The sequence below is a fragment of the Zingiber officinale genome, chromosome 4B (assembly GCF_018446385.1).
Source record: "Zingiber officinale cultivar Zhangliang chromosome 4B, Zo_v1.1, whole genome shotgun sequence".
NCBI lineage: Eukaryota > Viridiplantae > Streptophyta > Magnoliopsida > Zingiberales > Zingiberaceae > Zingiber > Zingiber officinale.
Genome location: NC_055993.1, coordinates 35,355,741 through 35,382,670, shown reverse-complemented (window position 1 = coordinate 35,382,670; position 26,930 = coordinate 35,355,741). Strand labels below are relative to the sequence as shown.

The 26,930-nt window shown below is 37.8% G+C and overlaps 1 protein-coding gene and 1 pseudogene across 1 annotated transcript; one reads left to right on the top strand and one right to left on the bottom strand.

Moving 5' to 3' along the window:
* The first annotated feature begins 4,926 nt into the window (after positions 1 to 4,926).
* On the top strand, positions 4,927 to 5,092 carry LOC121979012 (annotated as a pseudogene).
* Positions 5,093 to 17,106: 12,014 nt separating this feature from the next.
* Positions 17,107 to 20,289, bottom strand: LOC121974946 (pentatricopeptide repeat-containing protein At5g50280, chloroplastic-like). The gene is made up of 2 exons (XM_042526240.1): positions 19,382 to 20,289; positions 17,107 to 18,633 (listed from the first exon to the last, which is right to left on the bottom strand). Exons 1-2 carry the CDS (start codon positions 20,242 to 20,244, stop codon positions 17,316 to 17,318), a joined length of 2,181 nt encoding a protein of 726 aa, XP_042382174.1. The 5' UTR covers positions 20,245 to 20,289; the 3' UTR covers positions 17,107 to 17,315.
* Positions 20,290 to 26,930: the final 6,641 nt, after the last annotated feature.

The window sequence follows — 26,930 nt, the reverse complement described above, 5'->3', positions numbered from 1 at the left end:
CACTTTTCATTACTTAGGATTACCTGCCCCTAGGATTTTCAACTACCTAGCTTCACTCACTAGGACTTTCATCACCTAGCTTTACTCACTAGGGCCTACCTTCACTTACCAGGACTTTCACCACCTGGCTTCACTTATCAGGACTTTCACTACTTAGCTTCACTCACTAGGATTTTCACCGCCTAGCTTCACTTACCAGGACTTTCACCACCTAGTTTCACACACTAGAACTTTCACTTTGCTTGGAGTTCACTCCTCAAAGACTTCTCACCCCTCTGCTAGTTATCCAATTGACCTTGACCTGACTAGACTCCAATAAACATATTGTCAAATAAACATCGATCAAAACCCTAGAGGTTGATTGCACCAATAAAAATCCTAACTAAGGTTAGGTATGGTGGAAGTCTACCAGGTAACTAATCCTAATTGGAGGCTAGGTAAGAGGAAATCTAAGTGGGTCAAGAAGGACCATAGTTGGTGATCGAAAGTCCTAGCCATGCTAGGCAATGAGAAAGCCTTGGTAGGTCAAAGTTAACTAGATGCTAGGTAACGAGAAGTCCTAATGAATCACAGTTGACTTTGGGCTTGGGCAAAGGAACCCTAAACTCTAGTTTAGAGTTTAGGATTGGGAAATCGATTAGCTCAAGGCTAATCGATTAGGGGTGTTTTGCAAAAACACAATGGGGGTCGGAATCGATTTCATAATCGATTGAGCTTAGTCCAATTAGGTCATAAAAGGTTGGGGAATCGATTGAGGTAGTCGATAAGCCTGAGATTCATGAGAGAGTAGAGGCTTGGTGAATCAATTGAGGCAATCAATTCAACCTTTACCAATTGATTGGGGCCTTTGTCACAAGAGAACAAAGAGCTTGAGAATCGATTAGGTTACTTTCTCTGATGAATAGAAAGCTTCTGAATCGATTGAGACAATCGATTAGAAGCTGGCGAATTAATTGGCATAGCTCACCAATCGATTAGGGGTTTGAAAAAGAGTCATTTTGCAAGTTGTTGGATGGTCGGCTAACATAAGAATCAATTAGGGGAAAGTCTAATTGATTAGGAGATGAAAAGTAGTTCGAACAACATCCATATAAAGGGGAGTTCGTCTAGGATTTTGGCTGTCGATTCTTGGGTGTTTGGAGAAGAGTGCTACTATATTTTCCACCACCAAGAGATAATTCAAAGCAAGAAAAGAGAAAGCAACGCAAGATTCATGTTGTAAAGTCATTTTCAATTTCTTCTGTAATATAGTTTGTGTTTCTTGTTTGCATTTCTCGTGCTTGAAATTGTACAAGGCTTCACTATCTCCAGAAATGAAGTTTTCATAGTGCATCTGTGAGAGTGAGAAGTGAACCCTTAAATTAGTTACCTCAAAGAGATGGATACCAAGTAAAATCAAGAGTGTTAGCATTGTGAAGATCTTTGCTTTGAGTATTCGCTGCAAGTCATCATCGAAGAAGCGAACGAAATCATTCAACCCCCCCCCCCCCCTTTCCCCCTCCCCCCTCTAGCTCTCTACGCATCCTAACAGACATGACTTAGCTCCATGTTTTCAACAAACTCAAACACATATTTTCGAGTACCATGTCATAGCTAAAATATGTGCATTTGGTTTAAATTATCATACTTAATTTGGTTATGTAATTATCAAGTAATGACATAATCAAAATTATGGAGAATAAAATATAACCTAATATTGATTGGTTCAACCTTTGGAATACTCATTTTAGAAGAAAAATTAAGAAAAAAATTTTGAGAATTTTTTTTTTGTTAACATTAAAATCATGTAAAACCTTATACTTCTAAGATAATCACATTTCAGATTGTCTCTCATTTATTGATGTGGAGGGCATGCTCCATTACCTAAAAATTACTCAGGATTAAATAATATAACCTTAAGATAAATAATTAACCTTCAACCAAACATACCACACACCTACCAGAGAACCTTCTCAAGTACCATAAATGAATTCTGGGCTTTTTCATTGTGGGAACTCTCGAATGCTCTCTTTCTTTCCCACCTTAATGTCTTTGGAGGCAAAGAGACCTCTTACAAATTCCTAATCTTACAAGTGACGCACAAGAAATAAAAAAAAGTATATATAAACGAGAAAGAAAGCAATATAAGTAAAACAACTTTACAAATGAAATCTTCACTTTGTTTGCTTTCTCTTACTTTAGGTTGCTCGCCGAAGGCTCTAGAATGCAACAAAACTCGCCCAAGAATCGTAAGAATTGGTGACTAAGAATCTTCTAAGAAATCAACTTTTATAGACTTCTACTCGTGTCTAAAATTCATTGATCCTTCAACTACTCGATAACCTCCGATCTACCGCTCCACTATAGCAAGTCTGAATTTGAACATTTGTTGTAGCTTTATCATCACAGTGATTCTTTTAGAGAGCCCTATTTTGGCATCAGTTGCAAAGACTCATGCATGGATAGCAATAGTTAAATGATTGTAATTTTAATGAATCAACTAAATCTGTTTAGATGCAATATCTAGGCTTTTGAATTTAGGTTTGAGGGCACTCAGGAGGTTGCGAGAAAAGTTTGCGTCCATTTTGAGATGGCTAGGGATAGCCCATCAGTGACTTTAGTGGCTTTTGCCCAATAATCACTTAGATGTCAATCACAAGTAATTATTGGGAATAAAGAGAAGGAGTTTTTTCGGGACAGTCTAGTGACTAGCATATGAAATATTGTCATCATGAGATTTGAGGTTCGAATTTCAGAAAAATCAAGATAAATGTCTCCCTTATATATTAGTTACTATTCCAAAAGTGAGTAGCTATCATGCCTCTCTTATGTGTTAATCATTATTCTAAAGGCTAGTAGTCATCCGTGATTTATCTCATCCGTGTTGATCCTGAGATAAGTTGACAAGAGTACCAGGGACGAGCGTATTCTTTTTTTATCACCATGATAATAAAGAAAAAGAGAATGAGAGACTGACAACTGACAACACGTTGATTTAACCTTAAACTGCTAACCTTTAGAGAAGATGCAGAGCTTGACCATCAACCTTGTGATATTGTGTAAAATAGTGATTTTGAAGACGAAAGCAATAGTTGAAGGAAGAAGGTTGGGAGGATGAAAGTCGCAACTTATGTAGGAAGTCGATTAGGGGCAATAGTCAAAGGAAGAAGATTAGGATAATGCAAGTCACAGCTTCTACAATCGATTATGGTTTTAGGTTTTACGAATCTAAGTCACAACTCTAAAAAATGGTTGACGATTGAGTGACTGAGTGAGATTAAAAAAAAAAGTAAAAGCCGACGTATGAACAAGGCCGTCCCTTACTTTTCGGGGCCGTCAGTGAAAAAACGAAAAAGATCCCTATAAAAAAAAAATTACTAACGTATAACTTAAAAACTTACAAATTAATATATTTTATTTAAAATATCATAAACTCTATATAAAATATAGATCTTACAATTATCAAAAAGTACAATACCATATAAAATATATTTTTAAAACTTCTCAAAAAAAATATAATACCTAAACAAATAAGTATCATATAATCATTAAGAAAATCTAAATTTTTAGTATTTTAAGAAGAAGGAAAAAAATTAATGTTCTAAATTCACATTTGACTTTTAAGGGTAAAGTCTTGAAAAGGAAAAGAGATTAGTTTACATTCCTTTTTTTCCCTTTCTTTAGAGTTTTTCCTTAAATTTTAATGGTAAATATATTATTTTTTACCTTAAGTAAAATAATCCGAAAATATATATTTTTTAGGTCTTTATTAAAATAATCCAATAAATTTTTTTAAAATTTTTTATTAAAATAATCAATTATATATAATCCTAATATTTTTTTTTTAAGAATTTCAACTTTTACTAACTAATTTTAGTGAAACTCATAATATATGTACTAAAAATAAATTTAAGACTTATTAATAATTTTCTCTAATTATCTTTTATATAAAAAATATGCACTATTATATTTCTCTTTAGTCTCACATTTTAGGATTTGATAATACTGTGAGCGAATAAACTTCTATAAATATCTTGGGTTGGCCACGTTAGAAAGTATACATTTCTCGACCTTTTGGCTAAGATCAGTATAGTATCTGATCCGGTGGTAAGGTCGGGCCCCGCCCCGCAGGAGGTCAAGGCCACGTGGATGGTCAAAGTCAAGGCGGTCAATGCCCTAGGCTACCGTCTGATCGGGAGACACCATAGCCGATCGGACTAAGGAATGGCTGGTCCAATATTACTACAGCTCGATTTTCACCGAGCTTCCGACGCTCAAAGGCCCAGTATCACCAAAGTAGGCACCGATCGGTAAGACATGTGCCAGACAGACATCCTGATCGGCCAAAAATCAGATCTCAGCCAACAAAACGGAAACACTACCCATGAAGCCCAGACAAAGGAAGTAGCCGAGCGGCCGCTCCGCTCGGCCCAGACAGCAGAATTAGCCGAGCGGCCCACCCACTCAGCCCACTAACAGACAAAAGCAAGATCAACTGGTATCCTTCTCGAGATTCGTGCCACAGACAGATAGCATGGTCGGCGGCATGATCAGGCAGAGAATCGTACGACGGAAGTTTCCACTGTCTTGTCAGAATATGCTCGGGTTGTTGAGGTATGACTTCAGGTACACTTTTCTGACACGTCCTATCAGGGAAAGCTTTGAGACGTGTGCATGCCTCGAGGAGCGTGCACGTGCACCTCTGGTAGCCCTATATAAATGACCCCAAGCTTCAACGGAGTTAGGTTGATACTACTGTAGCTACAGTTACGCTGTCACTTTCATTTCTTTACTTGCTTGCTGTTTTCGTCGGAGATCTGACTTGAGCGTTGGAAGGCTATCGCAGGGGAACCGCTCCTTGGCTCGGTACTGACGCTTTTGTGCTTGCAAGCTAGCCTCATCGGAGGTCCACGCACGGTCAACAAGAGCGTCACATCCCCAACGTTTATCACCTCGACTCTCGGACAGGAGCAGTATCTATTCTTATCAATTTAATATTTGATATAAAAATTAAATTAATTTTTTATGAAAGAGAATCTGTTACAGTAACTTGCTGCTAGGGTTCTCAAGCATCATCTCCTTTGTACGACTGTATAGACCTTACGTACCCTTACCAAGTCCAATTAATGGATTTGAGATACTAATTTACGTATATTTATATATTATATTATACATATAATACATATCTGTGATAACTAATATATATTATATATGTATGTTAAATTTAATGGCTCCTAAAAATTAGAAACCCTATGTCATTACTCCTAATGACATATCTCAGAGCCTGCCCTGCATATAAAAAAACAATCTTGTATTTTGATATTTCAAATATAGTTCGGGTGCTTGTGATGGTTCAGATGAGCACATGTTTTATGCGTGAATTGCATCAAGGGTACTATGGGAACATGATGCGTGATTATGTAAATTCCAAAGTGTGGTGCATTATTTAGATAATATAGAAAGTTGGGTGTGGTTTAGTAAAACATCGAACAATATTAGAAGTAATCTCCTATTAGATTCTTCTATATTGAACCTCTTCGATATTTTCTTAGTGTATAAAGTTTGAAAGAGTCCCAACAACATAGTACATAGATTTGTCTCTAGCAAATCCTTGAGAGAATCTCATCATCAAGTTTTTTCCCCTTGATAATCGGCACGAAGAACAGGGAAAATGATTGTGCTCCATAAACCTTCTTATCCACATAAGTTCCATTTTCATTCTGTTAAATGTCAAACTAACTGTTTTATCAAAATCGTGATTCAAGCTTCAAAATGCCTAATTCAATTATAAATGAGTCAATACAACTTGAAAATTCAATCTATGTATCATATAACCGAAATACACATCCTCTATCAAGTTCTAATTAAAGAATGTGACCTTAATATCCAATTGTATTATTTTATAGTCATGATATGCAACTATTTCAGTAGAACATAGTTGGCCTAATCATGGTTATAGGTGAAAAGGTCTCATTATAGCCAACACCTCACCTCATCTTTGGTGGTGTTCTTTTGCGACAAGCCAACTTTATACGTCTATCCATTATCATCCATGTTTATTCCTCCTTAAAGGCTCACTTGCACCAGATAGGTTTGATCCCTTCAGCTGGCTTCTTACCATGTCTTAGAATCAATAACATTTCGAATTAGAATCTCCAAGAGAAAAACATTATCACAGGATTTATTTTTTTTCCTCATGAGACTCCTCAAGTTCAGGATTAGTCAACAATTCAACTTTCAGTTTGAGAACTCAAGTGCTTCCCCAACTCCCTTGACCACTTCAAACTGGCCTTTGGAGGGTTGTCTACCAAATCCATCAGTGACAAAAGCCTTCCAAATCCCCTAATATCAACATAAACAAAATAATAATAATAACTTGCCACTAATAATTGAAGAAACAAAAATCTCACCTGATAAACTTGATAAATAATTCCATAGCAACCATATTCTCCTTTTGGATCATCTTCAATACCTCCATAACGAAAAACAATCAGAAATCAGCTTGGAAACTCCAGTCCTTATTCTCACTAACATGAGTTTCCAAAATGAAAATGACATCCGGATTATAGGACTTCATATATTAGTTCCTTTATTGCAACAAAGAGAGCATTTGAGAGCTACCACAATGAAAAGACCCAGCAGAATTCTTATACATCTTTTCCCATTCGTGACAATTCCCGAAGCAATTCACACGATTACCACCTGATAGACCAATCTTAGAGGGCCAAGGATCATGGAACATACAAAAGTCATCAATTGTATAATTCATCCATGGAAGGGAAGTCCAAACAAGTAAAAATATTATTACATGCGATGTCATCATCTAAAACACGACCTAAAACCCGTTTAGAGGTATTACCAATAGTTATATCAACACCGAAGGCAGGTAACCCCACTGCAACAGGTTCTTCAGGAGCATTTAAAACAACAAAGTTCTGAGAATTGTACATAACAAAAATAAAATAGATCATCAACGACCTATCCACTTAGGAGCAGTCTTCTTCTTCAAGAACAGGTGAAAAATCCTTGTGCTGCACAAAATATTAAATGATGAGAGAAACGGGTGGGTTTCCATTCATAGGAAAAACCTAATATGACTATATATGACACAAATTAACCACTATGTCAACTTATCAACTACATTAGCATGCCAATGACACCCAAATTGCTACTAACCCCCTTTAGAGTCACAAACGCAAAGAAAACTATCAAACACACATCCAGATTGGAATATAGGTAAGGTTTACCTTCTCAAAATTATGTCCCTCGACCAAGGATTCAAGACAAAGGGCCTAACTTGAATAAGCTGGCCTATCCTCCATAACCTTGCACATATACTATTCAAGATTCAGTCTAAGAGGATACCGATCAGAATGTAAACACATAAAGAAAGCTAGATAGTTTCCAAAAGTTGTACACCCTCTCATTAATATAATTTAGAAAGTCGACCTAACCACCTAGAAGTAACTCACTGAATTGATAGCTCCTCCTCTGACAGATTAAGCACCAGTTATTCAGCACACAGTTTAGTATTGGTCTTCTCTAACTTCCATGTTCCAACCATCTGATTTATGATTTAGAAACAAGATCATTCTCCTTTTACAAAACAATGAACTCCATGAAATTCAGGATGAACCATTACATCAGGAGCCCTTAGCTGGGAAAACACCTTGGAGACACACTTCCTTCAATGGAACAGTGATGCAAAACTCATCATCTCAACAGGAGCAGTTGGATCCCCATTCATTTTCAGCTCTAAAACAAGAGAGGTAAACCCTATGTTAAAATTGAACAGAATGAAAAGAAAAAAAAAAGTACTTTGAATCATCTGAGAACATGGACCATAGCTCTTACGCAAAAATCACTCCAGGGGTATGCTTTACCACCATAAAGAATCACCTCAAAAGTACATTGGTTTCCAAAGAGTTAGTCCTTGAACCCCTGCACATGCTCGCTTGAACCTAACTCAAAACAAGAAATGACAATATAAATTCTTTTATGCAACGCCACTCAACCCCTAATAACTGTTTAATTGCATTTGGTTGAAGCTAAACTGGAATCAAGCAATTAAAAAAAAATTGATGGGGTTCAAACAGACATCCCTAGCACCCCAATGCAACAAATAATTCCAAGAGCTTAATTCATCCCCTCGTAATAAAAGTAATCAGAATTAACCATGAAGAAATAATGAAAAACTTTTTATAAAAAAAAAATACTTAATAGGATACAAATTAAGGCCTAAATTACACGTTCTGCAAAAGGTGAAAGCCCCTCCCCCCCCCCAACACACACAGGCCATTAAGATAGAGTAAATCAAGAAACCAAAGCTAGTCATCACATGGAGGGTAATTCCTTGGTCTTTGCCGGAATTCGACCCTTGCACAATTCTATAAACCTGTCATATGATAACCAACTCGGCTATGACCTGGGGCAGGTCCAAAATACACGTTGAGGAGTTATGAAGAGGTAATTAGCTATTTGGTATTGATTGTTATTTATACTTGATAAGTTGCAACCTCTAACATAAAGAGCATCTCAACATTGAAAATAAAGTTTGAATTTGAACTTTATTCATAATTTGGGCTTATATGAAGAAACTCTCATGAGTGACCCTATAAAATATGTCATAGGCCCCAAATAGTTATTGAATGCTAACTATGATTTAAGCGTAAATAAAATATTTGGGTATACAGTTAAAATGAAAAATTGGAATAGAATTGTAACAATTCAAGAAATTGATAAGGGAAACTCGTCTCTTACAAATTGTATAACAGATCACACAAGCTCTCGTTTACAATCACATAAATATGGAACAACCCCGAAATGGTTTTGTCAATGCTATACTATTAGTAAAACACGGAAAAAAATGGGTACAAAAAATTTTTTTGGGTAGAATTGAAACAATTCCGGTAGTTGATAAGGCTCACAATAAAGGATTGGAGGACATTGTAATTTCACAAATTCTTAGCCATTTAAGCACATAAGTTCCATTTTCATTCTGTTAAACGTCAAACTAACTGTTTTATCAAAATCGAGATTCTAGCTTCAAAATGCTTATTTCAATCTATAAATGAGTCGATGCAACTTGGAAATCCAATCTATGTATCATAGAACCGATATACACATCCTCTATCTAGTTCTAATTAAAGAATATGACCTTAATGTCCATTTGTATTATTTTATAGTCATGATATGCAACTATTTCAGTAGAACATAGTTGGCCTAATCATGGTTATAGGTGAAAAGGTCTCATTATAGCCAACACCTCACCTCATCCTATCTTTGGTGGTGTTCTTTTGCGGCAAGCCAACTTTATACGTCTATCCATTATCATCCATGTTTATTCTTCCTTAAAGACTCACTTGCACCAGATAGCTTTGATCCCATCAGCAGGCTTTTTACCATGTCTTAGAATCGATAACATTTCGAATTAGAATCTCCAAGAGAAATATTCTCACAGGATTTATTTGTTCTCCTCATATGAGACTCCTCAAGTTCAGGATTAGTCAACAATTCAGCTTTCAATTTGAGAACTCAAGTGCTTCCCCAACTCCCTTGACCACTTCAAACTAGCTTTTGGAGGGTTGTCTACCAAATCCATCAGTGACAAAAGCCTTCCAAATCCCCTAATATCAACATAAAAAATAAAAAAATAATAACTTGTAGCTAATAATTGAAGAAACAAAAATCTCACCTGATAAACTTAATATATAATTCCATAGCAACCATATTCTCCTTCTGGATCATCTTCAATACCTCTATAACGAAAAACAATCAGAAATCATCTTGGAAACTCCAGCAGCCTTATTCTCACTAACATGAGTTTCCAAAATGAAAATGTCATCCGGATTATAGGACTTCATATATTAGTTCCTTTATTGCAACAAAGAGAGCATTTGAGAGCTCCCATAATGAAAAGGCCCAGTAGAATTCTTATACATCTTTTTCCATTCGTGACAATTCCTGAAGCAATTCACACCATCACCACCTGATAAATCAATCTTAGAGGGCCAAGGATCATGGAACATACAAAGGTCATCAATTGTATAATTCATCCATGGAAGGGAAGTCCAAACAAGTAAAAATATTGTTACATACAACGTCATCATCTAAAACACGACCCATAACCAGTTTAGAGGTATCACCAACAGTTATATCAACACCGGAGGCAGGTAACCCCACTACAACAGGTTCTTCAGGAGCATTTAAAATAGCAAAGTCCTCAGAATTGTACATAACAGAAATAAAATAGATCATCAATGACCTATCCACTTAGGAGCAGTCTTCTTCTTCAAGAACAAGTGAAAAATCCTTGTGCTGCACAAAATATTAAACGATGAGAGAAACTGGTGGGTTTCCATTCATAGGAAAAACCTAATATGACTATATATGACACAAATTAACCACCATGTCAATTTATCAACTACATTAGCATGCCAATGACACCCAAATTGCTACTAACCCCTTTTAGAGTCACAAACGCAAAGAAAACTATCAAACACACATCCAAATTGGAATATAGGTAAGGTTTACCTTCTCAAAATTATGTCCCTCGACCAAGGATTCAAGACAAAGGGCCTAACTTGAATAAGCTGGCCTATCCTCCAAAACCTTGCACATATACTATTCAAGATTCAGACTAAGAGGATACCTTTCAGAATGTAAACACATAAAGAAAGCTAGATAGTTTCCAAAGTTTGTTCACCCTCTCATTAATATAATTTAGAAAGTCGGCCTAACCACCTAGAAGCAACTCATTGAATTGATAGCTCCTCCTCTGACAGATTAAACACCAGTTAATCAGCACACAGTTTACTATTGGTCTTCTCTAACTTCCATGTTCCAACCATCTGATTTATGATTTAGAAACAAGTTTATTCTCCTTTTACAAAACAATGAACTCCATGAAATTCAGAATGAACCATTACATCAGGAGCCCTTCGTTGGGAAAACACCTTGGAGACATACTTCCTTCAATGGAACAGTGATGCAAAACTCATCATCTCAACAGAAGCAATTGGATCCCCATTCATTTTCAGCTCTAAAACAAGAGAGGTAAACCTTATGTTAAAATTGAATAGAATGAAAAGAAAAAAAATACTTTGAATCATCTGAGAACATGGACCATAGCTCTTATGCTAAAATCACTCCAGGGATATGCTTTACCACCACAAAGAATCACCTCAAAAGTACATTGGTTTCCAAAGAGTAAGTCCTTGAACCCCTGCACATACTCGCTTGAACCTATCTCAAAACAAGAAATGACAATATAAATTCTTTTATGCAGCGTCACTCAACCCCTAATTACTGTTTAATTGCATTTGGCTGAAGCTAAACTGTAATCAAGCAATTAAAAAAAATTGATGGGGTTCAAACAGACATCCCTAGCACCCCAATGCAACAAATAATTCCAAGAGCTTAATTCATCCCCTCGTAATAAAACTAATCAGAATTAACCATGAAGAAATAACGAAAAACTTTTTATAAGAAAGGAAATACTTAATAGGATACAAATGAAGGTCCAAATTACATGTTCTGCAAAAGGTGAAAGCCCCCCCTCCCCCCCCCCCCCCAAACACGCACACGCCATTAAGATAGAGTAAATCAGGAAACCAAAGCTAGCCATCACATGGAGGGTAATTCCTTGGTCTTTGCCGGAATTCGACCCTTGCACAATTCTATAAACCTGCCATATGATAACCAACTCGGTTATGACCTGGGGCAGGTCCAAAATACACGTTGAGGAGTTATGAAGAGGTTATTAGCTATTTGGTATTGATTGTTATTTATACTTGATAAGTTGCAACCTCTAACATAAAGAGCATCTCAACATTGAAAATAAAGTTTGAATTTGAACTTTATTCATAATTTGGGCTTATATGAAGAAACTCTCATGAGTGACCCTATAAAATATGTCATAGGCCCCAAATAGTTATTGAATGCTAACTATGATTTAAGCGTAAATAAAATATTTGGGTATACAGTTAAAATGAAAATTTGGAATAGAATTGTAACAATTCAAGAAATTGATAAGGGAACCCCATCTCTTACAAATTGTATAACAGATCACACAAGCTCTCGTTTACAATCACATAAATATGGCACAACCCCGAAATGGTTTTTTCAATGCTATACTATTAGCAAAACACGGAAAAAAAATGGGTACAAAAAAAGTTTTGGGGTAGAATTGAAACAATTCCGGTAGTTGATAATGCTCAGAATAAAGGATTGGAGGACATTGTAATTTCACAAATTCTTAGCCACTTAAGCACATAAGTTCCATTTTCATTCTGTTAAATGTCAAACTAACTGTTTTATCAAAATCGAGATTCTAGCTTCAAAATGCTTATTTCAATCTATAAATGAGTCGATGCAACTTGGAAATCCAATCTATGTATCATAGAACCGATATACACATCCTCTATCTAGTTCTAATTAAAGAATATGACCTTAATGTCCATTTGTATTATTTTATAGTCATGATATGCAACTATTTCAGTATAACATAGTTGGCATAATCATGGTTATAGGTGAAAAGGTCTCATTATAGCCAACACCTCACCTCATCTTTGGTGGTGTTCTTTTGCGGCAAGCCAACTTTATACGTCTATCCATTATCATCCATGTTTATTCTTCCTTAAAGACTCACTTGCACCAGATAGCTTTGATCCCTTCAGCAGGCTTTTTACCATGTCTTATAATCGATAACATTTCGAATTAGAATCTCCAAGAGAAATATTATCACAGGATTTATTTTTTCTCCACATATGAGACTCCTCAAGTTCAGGATTAGTCAACAATTCAGCTTTCAATTTGAGAACTCAAGTGATTCCCCAACTCCCTTGACCACTTCAAACTAGCCTTTGAAGGGTTGTCTACCAAATCCATCAGTGACAAAAGCCTTCCAAATCCCCTAATATCAACATAAAAAATAAAAAACTAATAACTTGTAGCTAATAATTGAAGAAACAAAAATCTCACCTGATAAACTTGATATATAATTCCATAGCAACCATATTCTCCTTCTGGATCATCTTCAATACCTCCATAATGAAAAACAATCAGAAATCAGCATGAAAACTCCAGCAGCCTTATTCACTAACATGAGTTTCCAAAATGAAAATGTCATCCGGATTATAGGACTTCATATATTAGTTCCTTTATTGCAACAAAGAGAGCATTTGAGAGCTCCCATAACGAAAAGGCCCAGCAGAATTCTTATACATCTTTTCCCATTCGTGACAATTCCCGAAGCAATTCACACCATCACCACCTGATAGATCAATCTTAGAGGGCCAAGGATCATGGAACATACAAAAGTCATCAATTGTATAATTCATCCATGGAAGGGAAGTCCAAACAAGTAAAATTATTGTTACATGCAATGCCATCATCTAAAACACGACCCGGAACTAGTTTAGAGGTATCATCAATAATTATATCAACACCGGAGGCAGGTAACCCCACTGCAACAGGTTCTTCAGGAGCATTTAAAACAACAAAGTCCTCAGAATTGTACATAACAAAAATAAAATAGATCATCAACGACCTATCCACTTAGGAGCAGTCTTCTTCTTCAAGAACAGGTGAAAAATCCTTGTGCTGCACAAAATATTAAACGATGAAAGAAACTGGTGGGTTTCCATTCATAGGAAAAACCTAATATGACTATATATGACACAAATTAACCGCCATGTCAACTTATCAACTACATTAGCATGCCAATGACACCCAAATTGCTACTAACCCCCTTTAGAGTCACAAACGCAAAGAAAACTATCAAACACACATCCAGATTGGAATATAGGTCAGGTTTACCTTCTCAAAGTTATGTCCCTCGACCAAGGATTCAAGACAAAGGACCTAACTTGAATAAGCTGGCCTATCCTCCAGAACCTTGCACATATACTATTCAAGATTCAGCCTAAGAGGATACCGATCAGAATGTAAACACATAAAAAAAGCTAGAGAGTTTCCAAAGGTTGTACACCCTCTCATTAATATAATTTAGAAAGTCGGCCTAACCACCTAGAAGTAACTCACTGAATTGATAGCTCCTTCTTTGACAGATTAAGCACCAGTTAATCAGCACACAGTTTAGTATTGGTCTTCTCTAACTTCCATGTTCCAACCATCTGGTTTATGATTTAGAAACAAGATCATTCTCCTTTTACAAAACAATGAACTCCATGAAATTCAGGATGAACCATTACATCAGGAGCCCTTAGCTGGGAAAACACCTTGGAGACACACTTCCTTCAATGGAACAGTGATGCAAAACACATCATCTCAACAGGAGCAATTGGATCCCCATTCATTTTCAGCTCTAAAACAAGAGAGGTAAACCCTATGTTAAAATTGAACAGAATGAAAAGAAAAAAAAACACTTTGAATCATCTGAGAACATGGACCATAGCTCCTATGCTAAAATCACTCTAGGGGTATGCTTTGCCACCACAAAGAATCACCTCAAAAGTACATTGGTTTCCAAAGAGTAAGTCCTTGAACCCCTGCACTTGCTTGCTTGAACCTATCTCATAACAAGAAACGACAATGTAAATTCTTTTATGCAGCTCCACTCAACCCCTAGTTACTGTTTAATTGCATTTGGCTGAAGTTAAACTGGAATCAAGCAATTAAAAAAATTGATGGGGTTCAAACAGACATCCCTAGCGCCCCAATGCAACAAATAATTCCAAGAACTTAATACATCCCCTTGTAATAAAACTAATCAGAATTAACTATCAAGAAATAACGAAAAACTTTTTATAAAAAAGGAAATATTTAATAGGATACAACTTAAGGTCCAAATTACACGTTCTGCAAAAGGTGAAAGCCCCTCCCCCGCCCCAACACGCTAGTAAGAGAGAGTAAATCAGGAAACCAAAGCTAGCCATCACATGGAGGGTAATTCCTTGGTTTTTGCCAGAATTCGACCCTTGCACAATTCTGTAAACCTACCATATAATAACCAACTCGGCTATGCCCTGGGGCAGGTCCAAAATACACTTTAAGGAGTTATGAAGAGGTTATTAGCTATTTGGTATTGACTGTTATTTATACTTGATAAGTTGCAACCTCTACCATAAAAGAGCATCTCAACATTGAAAACTTTAACATTGAAAATAAAGTTTGAATTTGAACTTTATTCATAATTTTGGCTTATATGAAGGAACTCTCATGAGTGATCACATAAAATATGTCATAGGCCACAAACAGTTATTGAATGCTAACTATGATTAAAGCGTAAATAAAATATTTGGGTATACAGTTAAAATAGAAATTTTGGAATAGAATTATAACAATTCAAGAAATTGATAAGGGAAACTCATCTCTTACAAATTGTATAACAGATCACACAAGCTCTCGTTTACAATCACATAAATATGGCATAACTCCGAAATGGTTTTGTCAATGCTATACTATTAGCAAAACACGGGAAAAAAAATGGGTACAAAAAAAGTTTTGGGGTAGAATTGAAACAATTCCGATAGTTGATAAGGCTCACAATAAAGGATTGGTGGACATTATAATTTCACAAATTCTTAGCCACTTAAGCATTGTAATGCTAAAACAAAACTAAAATCTTTGGGCAAAAAAATTTTAAATTTTTTGTTTCCATTTTTTAGAAAATGAAAATTAATATAGAGAACATGTTTAGCATGGTTGTATCTGTCAAAATAAATTTTAATTTTTCTAAAAAACTTCTAAGGTTCTCTTGTTTTTAAAAAATGTGTGTTTTTAGAAGAGTTTTTTGTTTTTATAAAGTACCAATAGTGAAGTACTAAGTATTAAGTCTATATGGAAATTATATATATATATATATATATATATTCATTTTTCTTATGCTGCAGTGCATATGGTGCGGTGTCGTGCGGTGCTTGCCACGTCAGTCGCGTGAAAACACAAAAAAAAATGCTAAGGAAACAAAAGATGCACACTCCGCGAACCCTAGAAGAAGCCGATTTGCTCTCCCTCTACGAAACCTGCCACGATCCAGCTCCTCTCCGCGAGCCGTCTCCACCTCCTCTCCGCGGAGCCACCTCCTCTCTGCCAGCCACCTTCCTCTCCGCGAGCTGTCTCCTCTCGTGAACCCTAGCAGAAGCGGCGTCGCTCAACCGTCTCTAGCCGCAAGCTCTCCCTCTTCGAAACCTGCCGCGAGTCATCTCCTCTCCATGAGCCACCTTCCTCTCCGCGAGCCACCTCCTTCCTCTCCGCGAGTCGTCTCCAGCTGCAAACTCTCCCTCTCGGCGAGTCAAACAGGAAGGTGATAGGCGATTCTGCTAAGACGCGCGGAGAGGGAGAGCTTGCAGGTGGAGACGGCTCGCGGAGAGGAAGGAGGTGGCTCACAGAGAGGAGATGGCTCGCGGCAGGTTTCGAAGAGGGAGAACTTGCAGCTAGTGACGGTTGAGCGGCACCGCTTCTGCTAGGATTCACGGAGAGGAGACGGCTCGCGGAGAGGAAGGTGGTTGGCAGAGAGGAGGTGGCTCCGCGGAGAGAAGGTGGAGACGGCTCACGGAGAGGAGCTGGATCGCGACAGGTTTCGGAGAGGGAGAGCAAATCGGCTTCTGCTAGGGTTCACAAAGTGTGCATCTTTTGTTTCCGCAGCATTTTTTTTGTGTTTTCACGCGGCTGACGTGGCAAGCACCGCACGGCACCGTACCATATGCACCGCAGCATAAGAAAACTATATATATATATATATAATTTTTTCATCATGTGACATAAAAGATTTCCAAACAGGTCGAAATGAAAATATTTCATCTCAAAATTTTTAATTTCATTGAAAAGGAAATTATTAAAAAATATCCAAACATAGCCTTGGTGTCTTAAATGCTTTGATTCAACATCAAGCATAGCATATTGACACATCAATTTTTATAAATTCCTATTCCTGACAGGTTAACAAGTGTAGGTTAATAGTCTAGTCAATGCAAGAAGGACAACATGAAGATGGGTTAGGAAAAATTTCATGTTCTACCACATTGAGGTGTTACGCATTATCCTTTTAGGGGGAATAGAATCAAATGAAGCATGTAAATATGAATAAAAAAATAGCAATTAATGAGAACCATGTTAATAACCCTCTTAGCCACTACTTAAAATATATTTTGGAAAGGAAAACAATTACGAAGAAGCAATTGCACAGATAGAAAAATTGTCAAACCTACAACATCACTTTTTCTCATAACCACCTACCAAATTGTTTGGAGATTAAATGCCCTTCTGGTTTGTACTTGATCTGAGATTCCATCCCCTGTCTAGAGCTAGTGTTCTCATGAAGAAGAAACATGGGCCAGAGCATGTTCATCGTATGTTTGATTTTTACAAGACTTTCACAAGATTACTCTTTTATCACCAAGCTCCCTGTTCCTCATTAATCTCTTTTTTCTGTTCTTCCAGAGCGCGTCCTTTTTGCCCTTCTTGGGTTTTAATCCAAAATTGCTATTTAGTATCCCAAGAATAGCACTTCTATCTCTCTTATTTTTTGTTGTAGCTTTGACTTCCAAAATAGCTCGCAATTTCTGATAGGATCGAACCTCAGGAACCTGCCCACTTCTGATCATTTGCTTGTGATAATAAAATGCTCTACTAAAATCACGTACACGAACAAATGCATATATTATTGTGGAATAAGTTATCGAATCAGGCTTCAAATTGAGAGCACTCATCTCTTTCAACAATTGTGGCAATTTATAGTGTTGTCCTCCCCTTGCATATGCATTCATCAGCATGTTATAAGTCATGACTGTTGGCTGCAAGCCAAATTTTTGAAATTCATGTATCACATCTCTTGCTTGAACATAAAGACCATGTTTTGCCAAACCATCCAGGATAATATTAAATGTAACTCTTGTGCCTTGAACCTTGTCGCCGATCATTGCTTTCCAAATTTCTACTAATCTATCAATGTTGCCAGCTCGCCTAAATGCATCAAGCAAAGTTGTATAAGCTTCTATGGAGGGAGGAACTCCATCTCTTTTCATTTTTTCATATGTAGCATATGCTTTTTCAGGCCATCCACCAACTGAATATGCATGGATCAAGGAAGTATAGGAGTGTGATGTGGGCTTAATTCCTGCCTTTCTCATCCGCAAGAATGAGTCTGCTGCCATGTCACTCATTTTCCCCTTCCTTCCATAGGCATTTATCAGACAAGTATATGATTTGACATTAGGCTTTAAGCCTACACTTTGCATCTCAGATATTAGAGAATCAACTATTTCAGGTTGCATCCTTCTGCTGTAGGCATCCATTAAAATGTTATAGGTTACCGTTGTTGGCTTTTGTCCTTTTTCTTTCATCTCAAGAAAGAGTCCTTCTACCTCTTCAACCTGGTCAGATTTACTATAAGCATCCATCAAGGTGTTGTAAATTATGATATTTGATGTAATTCCTTTCTTTTCCATTTCTGCTTGAATGATGAGAGCTTCCTTCTTCAATCCTTCATCACAAAAGAACTTAATTAGAGCTCCAATAACCTCCAAACTCCATTTGACACCTTTTCTATTCATTCTTTGAAAGTATTCCCAAGCATCCTTTCCATTTGTACCGCTCTTTCTCATGACAGTTAACATAATTGAACAAGTCACATGATCTGGCTTAATATTGTTGGCTTCAAGAATGTCATACACTTTCTGTGCATCATCATACCTATATTTGTAAAGGTTCACATTCAAAAAGGATAAGGCAATTTGTATGATCAAATGGCAAAACCAGTCATAACAAAGTGCACTGACTATATATAGTTATAGAACCAACTTAAGAAACAAATATTGTTTAAATGATGAAAATCAAATGCAATTGAAAGCACTGCATGGAAGTTGTTAAATCAGATCCTAGATGCAATACAAGTGCAAGAACAAGGCATTCAAGGTTAGCATGGTGGTGTATCTACATTTTATATAGCCAAAAGTGTCGAGCTGAGGAAGCTGGAGCAATATTCTTCAAGATAAAGTCAAATCTGTAATGCTACTCACCAAGGATTGATGTCCTACCAACTATTCTCACCATGTGACTCATGAAAAAAAAAAAAGAAAAAGTGGGATGATGACTGTAAGGACACTAGAAACTAGAACATGGAGAATTCCCATGCATAAATGTCCTGTGTTAATCTGTCTGTTAAGTGACACCTGTGTACAAGGTTGCAATGTCTCCACATGAGCGAGAAGCTAATTCTTTTTTACCACTTTGGATAAGGTATATATCGTTGTATACTCTCTACAAATCATGTGCGACCTAAACAAATTCATAACTCTGTGATTAGAGCTTCTGAAGATGATCAGAAAAGAAGATGGGAGCTTCTTATCTTAATGTGTTCATCCCTCTCTCTCGGGAAGATTTGGCATGAAGAAACATTTAGCATGAAGAAAGAAAGCAACCAACACACAAACTTTCTCACCTCCCACAGGATGCAAGGCCAGAAATTGCAGAGTTGTAGACGCATATATCCCTGAACCTTTTAGCTTTGGGCAAGTTTTGAAAGAGAATCATTAGCTTATCTCCCATCCCAGATCTACCTAATACAGGGAACAAGACCGAACAGGACCTCGGCGTCACCAGCGATGGCTCCTGCAGCCCCATCCATTCAAACAAGTACAAGCACGCGGAAGCCAAGCCCTCCTCCCCCATCCTCACCAGCAGCTCGATGCAGTCTCCTTCTCCGACCTTCCCAGCATAAGGCCCCAGGAAATCCCCCAATGTGGCGTTTTCTGGGAGGCTCCTTGCGACGGCCAAAATCTCGTCGAAGACTCCAAAATTGATCGACTGCGGAGGCTCTGTGACGCCAGAAGGGGAAGCGACCGCTGGCTCTTCCTCCACGATATCAGCGGCATGTTCGACATCGGCAAGGTGCCAAGAGGTGCGTCGATTGCTCTGTAGAGAGAAGCGACCTTCCTTCTTTGGGTCCTCAGTCAAGGACGAGCGGGACTTGAAGAAATCGAGGATTGTGTCGGAAAGTCCCTCCCCATCGTCTTCCTCGCTATCCTCCTCCTCCACTACTTGTTGTTCTTGTTGCTGGCGTTGGCGGTGGTGGAATTCGAGCTCGCCGTCGTCATCGAACTGGAGATGAGGGAGAAAGATGGGGGCCGGAGAGGGCACGGCGGAGACGTGGGGAGTTGTTCGGATTTCGAACTCGATGGCTGGGCGGCGGAAAGGGGGAAAGTGTGAAAAAGGTTTAGGGTTGCGCGATTGCAATGCAGCGCCGGCTGTTGTAATGGCAGAAGGGAAGGGGCCGAGAACTCGGAGGAGCGCCGTCGTCTCCATGGCTAGATTCGGTCGCTGCCGCTGCTTGCTTTATCTTTTTATCTACTTGGCGTGGGTGGCTCAACTTGGTTCAAGTTGTCTCGACTTGGTTCAACTAATTTTCACTTTATTCATTTATTTTTGTTTTTTTAGTGATCCAATATCCAACTCCTATAATCCTCTGACTAGTCTAGCCAGTATCTGATGATAGCTTTGGAAATTTTCTATCTACCACTAAATAAATCAGAAAGTATAGATAAATTACAATGAACGGTTTCAAGTATAATTTTCATGTAAAATATGTCTCTAATGAGATTTGAACCATCTTACCTACAAAGTCCGTCCCACCTTTTACTATTACACTATAGTCCAAAAACAAATAATATACCAATAGATTTTAAACCAACGTAATTAAATATTTCACTTTTTATCATATAATTTCTAATGAAATAATATTTTATTTTAATATGTTCCATCCTAAAATAATGCATAGGATTCTTAATCAAATTGATGATGTTTATATTGTGATTGTCACAAATAGGGTTGTAAACGAATCGAATCAGCTCGCGAGCTTTTCGAGTCGATTCAAAAAATATTCGATTCGTATTCGAATTTATCGAACTCGAACATGCTCAAACTTTTTTCGAGTCAAACTCGAACCCAAATTATATTATTTGAGTCGCTCGCAAGCCTTAATATTTATTAATATAAGTTAAATATATATTAAATAAATAAACTTCGAGTCGGTTGAATCTATTTTCGAGTAATAATTCGAATAGTTCATAAACATATTCGAATATTTTGAGCTGACCTCGAATCTGAGCCCTAATTCGAATCGAACTCGAATTAAACATTTTAAATTTTTCGAACTTCGAATCGAGCTCAAAGTCGAATATACATATTTCGAATTGAATTCGAGATTTAAATTTTTCTATATATTTGACTCGATTCGATTCGTTTATACTCCTAGTCACAAGTCACAATATTTGAATATATTTTACTCAAGTTTGTTGTCGTCAAGTGTGTATCATCCAAAACAATCGCATTACACACTCAGCCTTGGCACTTGGTTGAGGGAAATGTAATACAATATCATTTTCCACTACTTCAAATTATTCAGAAACAACTAAGAAATTGCCATCTCTGACTAGTATTTTTTTATCTAATTTATAATTCGCATAATCAGAATTAAAACATCCAATCAATTTAAATATCTTAGTCGTTGGATACCAAAGGCTCAAATTAGAGTAACCTTATGATATCCTAAGATCCTTTTAGTAGCAATGAAGTGTAACTATTTTGCACAACATTAATATCTTACATATATACCCATTAGAAATATATGTCTCTATGTTTTTTTAAATTTGCTGTACTAGAAAGAAAATCGATGCTTCTACTGTACTCATCTCAAATTCATTTTCCATATAAACTCATTAAGAAGCTCTCATGATAATGATATAATGATTAGGTCGTCTAATAGATAACTAAAAGATCTAAGATTCGAGTCTTAGTTACAATGCACAGGAGATTTTTCCTCCAGTAAAAATTAGACCTAAGAATATTGATCATTTGAATATGTCTCCATGAGCGATTTTCAATTTATCTTGATGTCCGAATAAAAATTTCGTTAGATATCTGGATTAAAAAAAAAACATGAATTCGATAAGGAAGACAAAGTCGACACTGCCCAGCAAGGGGCGGTCACTTTGGAATCCTATTTTGGTTGTGCACAACAGCGAGGTTCAGTCATCGTCTATGATTTTTTTCAAGCCGCGAAGTGATGCCAAGGGGTGGTCATCGGTTGAATGGAAGTCATACCTCATACTGAAGCACCAATTCACATTTTAGTTACTTGCAAATGAAAGACTACACACCAAGGACAGGATTCCATATGAAGCTTGCAAAACCTGTTCGCTATGTCAAAGAGAGGACGAGTTTATGGACCACCTCTTCTTCGGCTGCACCGTAGGCAAACTGTTGGATGTTGCAGGAAGGGGGTGTCCATTTATCTTCGTCTTCCTCCAATGAATACCGTCAAAGTATTGTGTAGTCCTCGGCGGCATAGAGTCACGACAGAGGAGCACCGGCGATCACGTTTAAATACCGGTGAAAGTCGGTCGAGGGAAGTCTCACGTTTGTCGCAAGATAGAAGATGAACCGTGTTAATTTGACGGCACAATTTTTTTCTATTTTAATTGATTACTCAATTGATTCATTCATTTAAATCGATTGATAAGAAAATTGAATCGATTAATTTCACAGCACAATAATTCATTCAATCGATTGAATTTGTTTTAATCGATCAATTGAATCGATTGATTAATCTTAATTGATTCAGGAAAAAAAAAAAGAGATGAACAGTCATCTTAAGGAAGCAGTAAAAAATCAAAGGTTTTGCATGAAAATGTTTGATTAAATGTATTTATTAATTAATTACATGTAAGAAGAGATATTTTATTAATTAATAAATATATATTTAATTAATTAAAAATTGAACTATACCAGCTTAGTCCAATCAAATCTCAATCTGGTTCAAATCATTGGTTGGTTTAACCAGACCAGTTAAATTCAATAATACTCATATCTAGTTCAAATTATTCATTAGTTTAACTAGATTAGTTTATAATTAATTGGGATAGTTTTGATTACATGAGTTAGGATGTCCGATAAGACTAAGAGCTGGTTCAAATCATTAGTTGATTTAAACAGACTAGTTTGACCAGATTAGTTTGGTCCAATATGACCTGGTCTGTGATTTAAACCATTAGTTGATTTAACTAAACTAATTAGATTTGTTCTAATGGATTAGACTTAATCCAATAGATATTGGTTTGATCAAATGGACCTGAGTTTGATCAATAAGTCTGAGATTGACTTAAATGGGTCAGAACAAGCATAGATAAAATATCTCTTTCCAATTAGATTAGTTTTGATTGGAAAATGTATTGGTTGGTTCTAGGAAGATCGTACAGGTTCCACTGTACAAAAATTTTGTACAAGTGTCGAACCTTTCCTAAACAACATATTGTGTTCTTTAGAAGTTAAATTAGGAATCGCAAACGGAACTTAACATTATTGATTCCAAATTTAACTTATCTGTTCTTAATAGTTTAGATTTCGATCGCAAGCGAAACTTAACACTATTGATCCAAATCAACCTATGTTATAAAGTTAATTAAATATTTATTTCTAAAATCGGCTCCCAGGTCAAACATAGCGAGGCACTAGGCCTTCTTGGGCATGAGATCATCCACCACTGCCTCGACAAAGCCTTTAATAGAAATTCAATATTTAATTTCCTAAAATAACATTAGGTTTAACCGAAAAGAATAATCGAATCACAAATTCGAAAAAAAAAAAACACAACTCGAATTACAAATTTGAAAAACTAGAATCTAATGTCTCTTGTGTTTGGAATTCATACAAGGAAAAATAACTAGCATGATGCAGAAAATAATTACTAGTTATACCTTTTTTTTGTATGCTAATAACCTTGAGATCTTCTGTCGTATTTCTCGCCTCGCCTTGGACGTCGTGTGGGTGACGATCCTCCAAGATGAACACCACCCAAAAGCCTTCTTTCTCCTTCTCTAAAATCCGACAACCACCACAAGAGAACAAAAGAGAGCAAGGGAAAAAGAAGAGGGAGAGGGTCGGCCACAAAAGGGAGCACCAACTTGAGAATAAAATTGATAATGCATGAGGTCCCTTCTCCCCTTCTTTTATATTACTTGCCCAAGGCAAATAAGGAAAAACTTTTTACAAAAATTAAAATCTTCCTCTTGTTTTTCCTTTTCCCCTTTTATTTTTCCTTTTCTTTCATCTTGATTGATTCAATCATCAATCATTGATTCAATTGATTGAATCATGGATGATTGGATGCTTTTAATGGTCGGCCCCTTGCTTGGACACCAAGCAAGGGTGGTCGGCCACATCATCATCAAGAGAAATAATTTTTTTATAAAATTTTATAAAAGAAGAAATCCTCTTATAAAATTTTACAAGCTCTCTTTCCTTATGTGGATGTTAAAAAAGGAAAGTTTTAAAAAATTAAAACCAAGTTTTAAAATTTAAAACTTCTCTTCTAAAATTTCCTTTTTTTAACATGGTTACAAAAAAGGAAAGTTTTAAATTTAAAACTCTCTTTTAAAAAACCATGAGGATGGTTAAATAAGGAAAGTTTTAAAACTTTTAAAACTTTTAAAACTCTCTTTTAAACCATGTGGCCTGATTCAAATAAGGAAAGTTTTAAATTTTAAAATCTCTCTTTTAAACTTGTAGTTATCTACAAAGAGAAGATTTTAAAAATTCAAAACACCCCTCCTAATTTGAAATATAGTGGTCGACCCCTCCTTTGCTTGGGCACCAAGCATAGGGTCGACCCTCTTGAGGAGATGGTGGCCGACCCTTGGCATGGTCACCAAGCCTTGGGTCGGCCCCCTTCTTGGACACCAAGATGGGCTTTTATTTGGATGGACTTGAGGCTTTAATGAGGCTACGACAAGGACCTAGAGGAGAAATTGGTTTTGACCTTCCGACGAGCTTGAGTATCCCGTGTTCGCCCCGAACACACAACTCAAGTTCATCAATAATAACTCATTCCACTAGAGAGTTATTATTGCATTACCACACCAATCCCAAATTACATTATGAGCTCCTTCTCATCATGAGTGTGTTAGTCTCCCTGTGTTTAATGTTGGTGCAATATTCCCTAGGTCAAAGTTGACCTAGTTGACTGAGCTTGAATTGGGTCAAGCTCGAGTCTTGATGTTTGAGTTTCGATGTTTGACAATACATGTAGACAACACATGGAGATTGTAGGTGCAATTGTTCATGTGGGGAGATTGTGAAGGAGAGTCAAGTAGGTCAAGGTTGACCGGATACTTGATTGGAAAATCCTGGTGAGTGAAGCCAGGTGAAAGCCCTAACTGGGAGGTTAGGCAGAAGGAAAATCCTGGTGAGTGAAGCTAGGTGAAAGCCCTAACTGGGAGGTTAGGCAGAAGGAAAATCCTAGTGAGTGAAGCCAGGTGAAAGACCTAATGAGTGAAGCTAGGCAGTATGGAAAGTCCTGGTGAGTGAAGCCAGGCAAATGAGAAGTCCTAGTGAGTGAAGCTATGCAGAAGGAAAGTCCTGGTGAGTGAAGCCAGGCACAGGAAATCCAGATGGATCAAGTTTGATCAGACATCTGGTGTTGGGAAGCCCAAGTAGGTCAAAGGTATTGACCGAATGCTTGGCACGGGAAATCCAGGTGGATCAAGGTTGATCGGACACCTGGTGGAGATAAGTCCAAGTGGGTCAAGGATGACCAGACATTTGGCACGAGAAGAAAAGTCCAAGTGAGTCAAAGTGATTGACCGGACACTTGGTGAGGGAGTTCTAGCAGGTCAAGGGTGACCAGATGCTAGGCATGATGTACCAACAGGTCATGGTTGACCGAATGTTGGTTTAGGGGACTTTGGACTTGTTTTGGGCAAAAACAAGAGCTAGATCGATCAGTCGATCGATTAGCTCATGCCCAATCGATCGGCCAATCGATTGGGAGAGTCCCCGCGATAAGCCTTCTCCCAATCGATCGGTGGATCGATTGGGGAGAAGTGTCGCATGAACAGAAAGCCTCCCAATCGATCAGCCGATCGATTGGGAGCTTCCGATCGATCGGGCGATCGATTGGGAGGTGCGATTTCGCACGATAAGCCCTGGATCGATCAACCAATCGATCCAGGCGATTCCTAAGAGCACAGAGGCGCTCTGGATCGATCGGTCGATCGATCCAAAGCCTCCCCGATCGATTGGGAGCAATCCAATCGATTGGGATTTGACTGTTGGCGCAGGATATGTTGGTGCGGGTAGCACTAACGGTCTAACCCAGGTTTTGATGAATGACAAATAGGTTAAGTTAGTTTTGTTGTTGTCTGACACTTTGATCGAGTGTGCAGGAGAAGTCCAGACAGGTCGACGGGCTGACCGGATGTCTGGCACGAAGTCCAGCTAGGTCGACGGGCTGACTGGATAGCTGGCGAGAAGTCCAAGCGGGTCAACGGGCTGACCGGACGCTTGGCGAGAAGTTCAGCTAGGTCGACGGGCTGACCGGATAGCTGGCGAGAAGTCCAAGCGGGTCGACGGGCTGACCGGACGCTTGGCGAGAAGTCCAGACAGGTCGACGGGCTGACCGGACGTCTGGCAGGTAAGTGAGGTAAGTCACTGGAGGGGAGTGACTGCGAGGACGCGTTCCCGGGAAGGGAACATTAGGCGTCGATCCGGCTTAGATCCATTTCGGAGGTCTAAGTCGAGATCGTGACTAGATTCCGGTCTCGGAAGACGGAATCTAAGTCATACTCTTTTATCCATCTGTTGAACTTTAACCGTGCTAACAATCTATTTTGCAGGATGTATATTTGCCTCGGACTAACTTTGTTTTGCGGGAAAAAGGAGTTTTTCGGAACAAGGTGGTCCGGCGCGAAGGATCCGGCGCCGGAAGTGATCCGGCGCCGGGAATCTATCCGGCCAAGTCGTCGCCATGGAGCATCTTGGTTTGGCGATTCGTCACATTCAGCGCCGGAAGGAATCCAGCTCCGGAAGGAATCCAGCGCCGGGCACATATAAAGAAGCACCGGCGGGAGCTTGAATCAATCAATCGAGAACTCTTCTCTGGGTCTTGCTCGACGTTCAGTGCGACGCCAACTAAGCTCCGACAAAGCGCTCCTTCG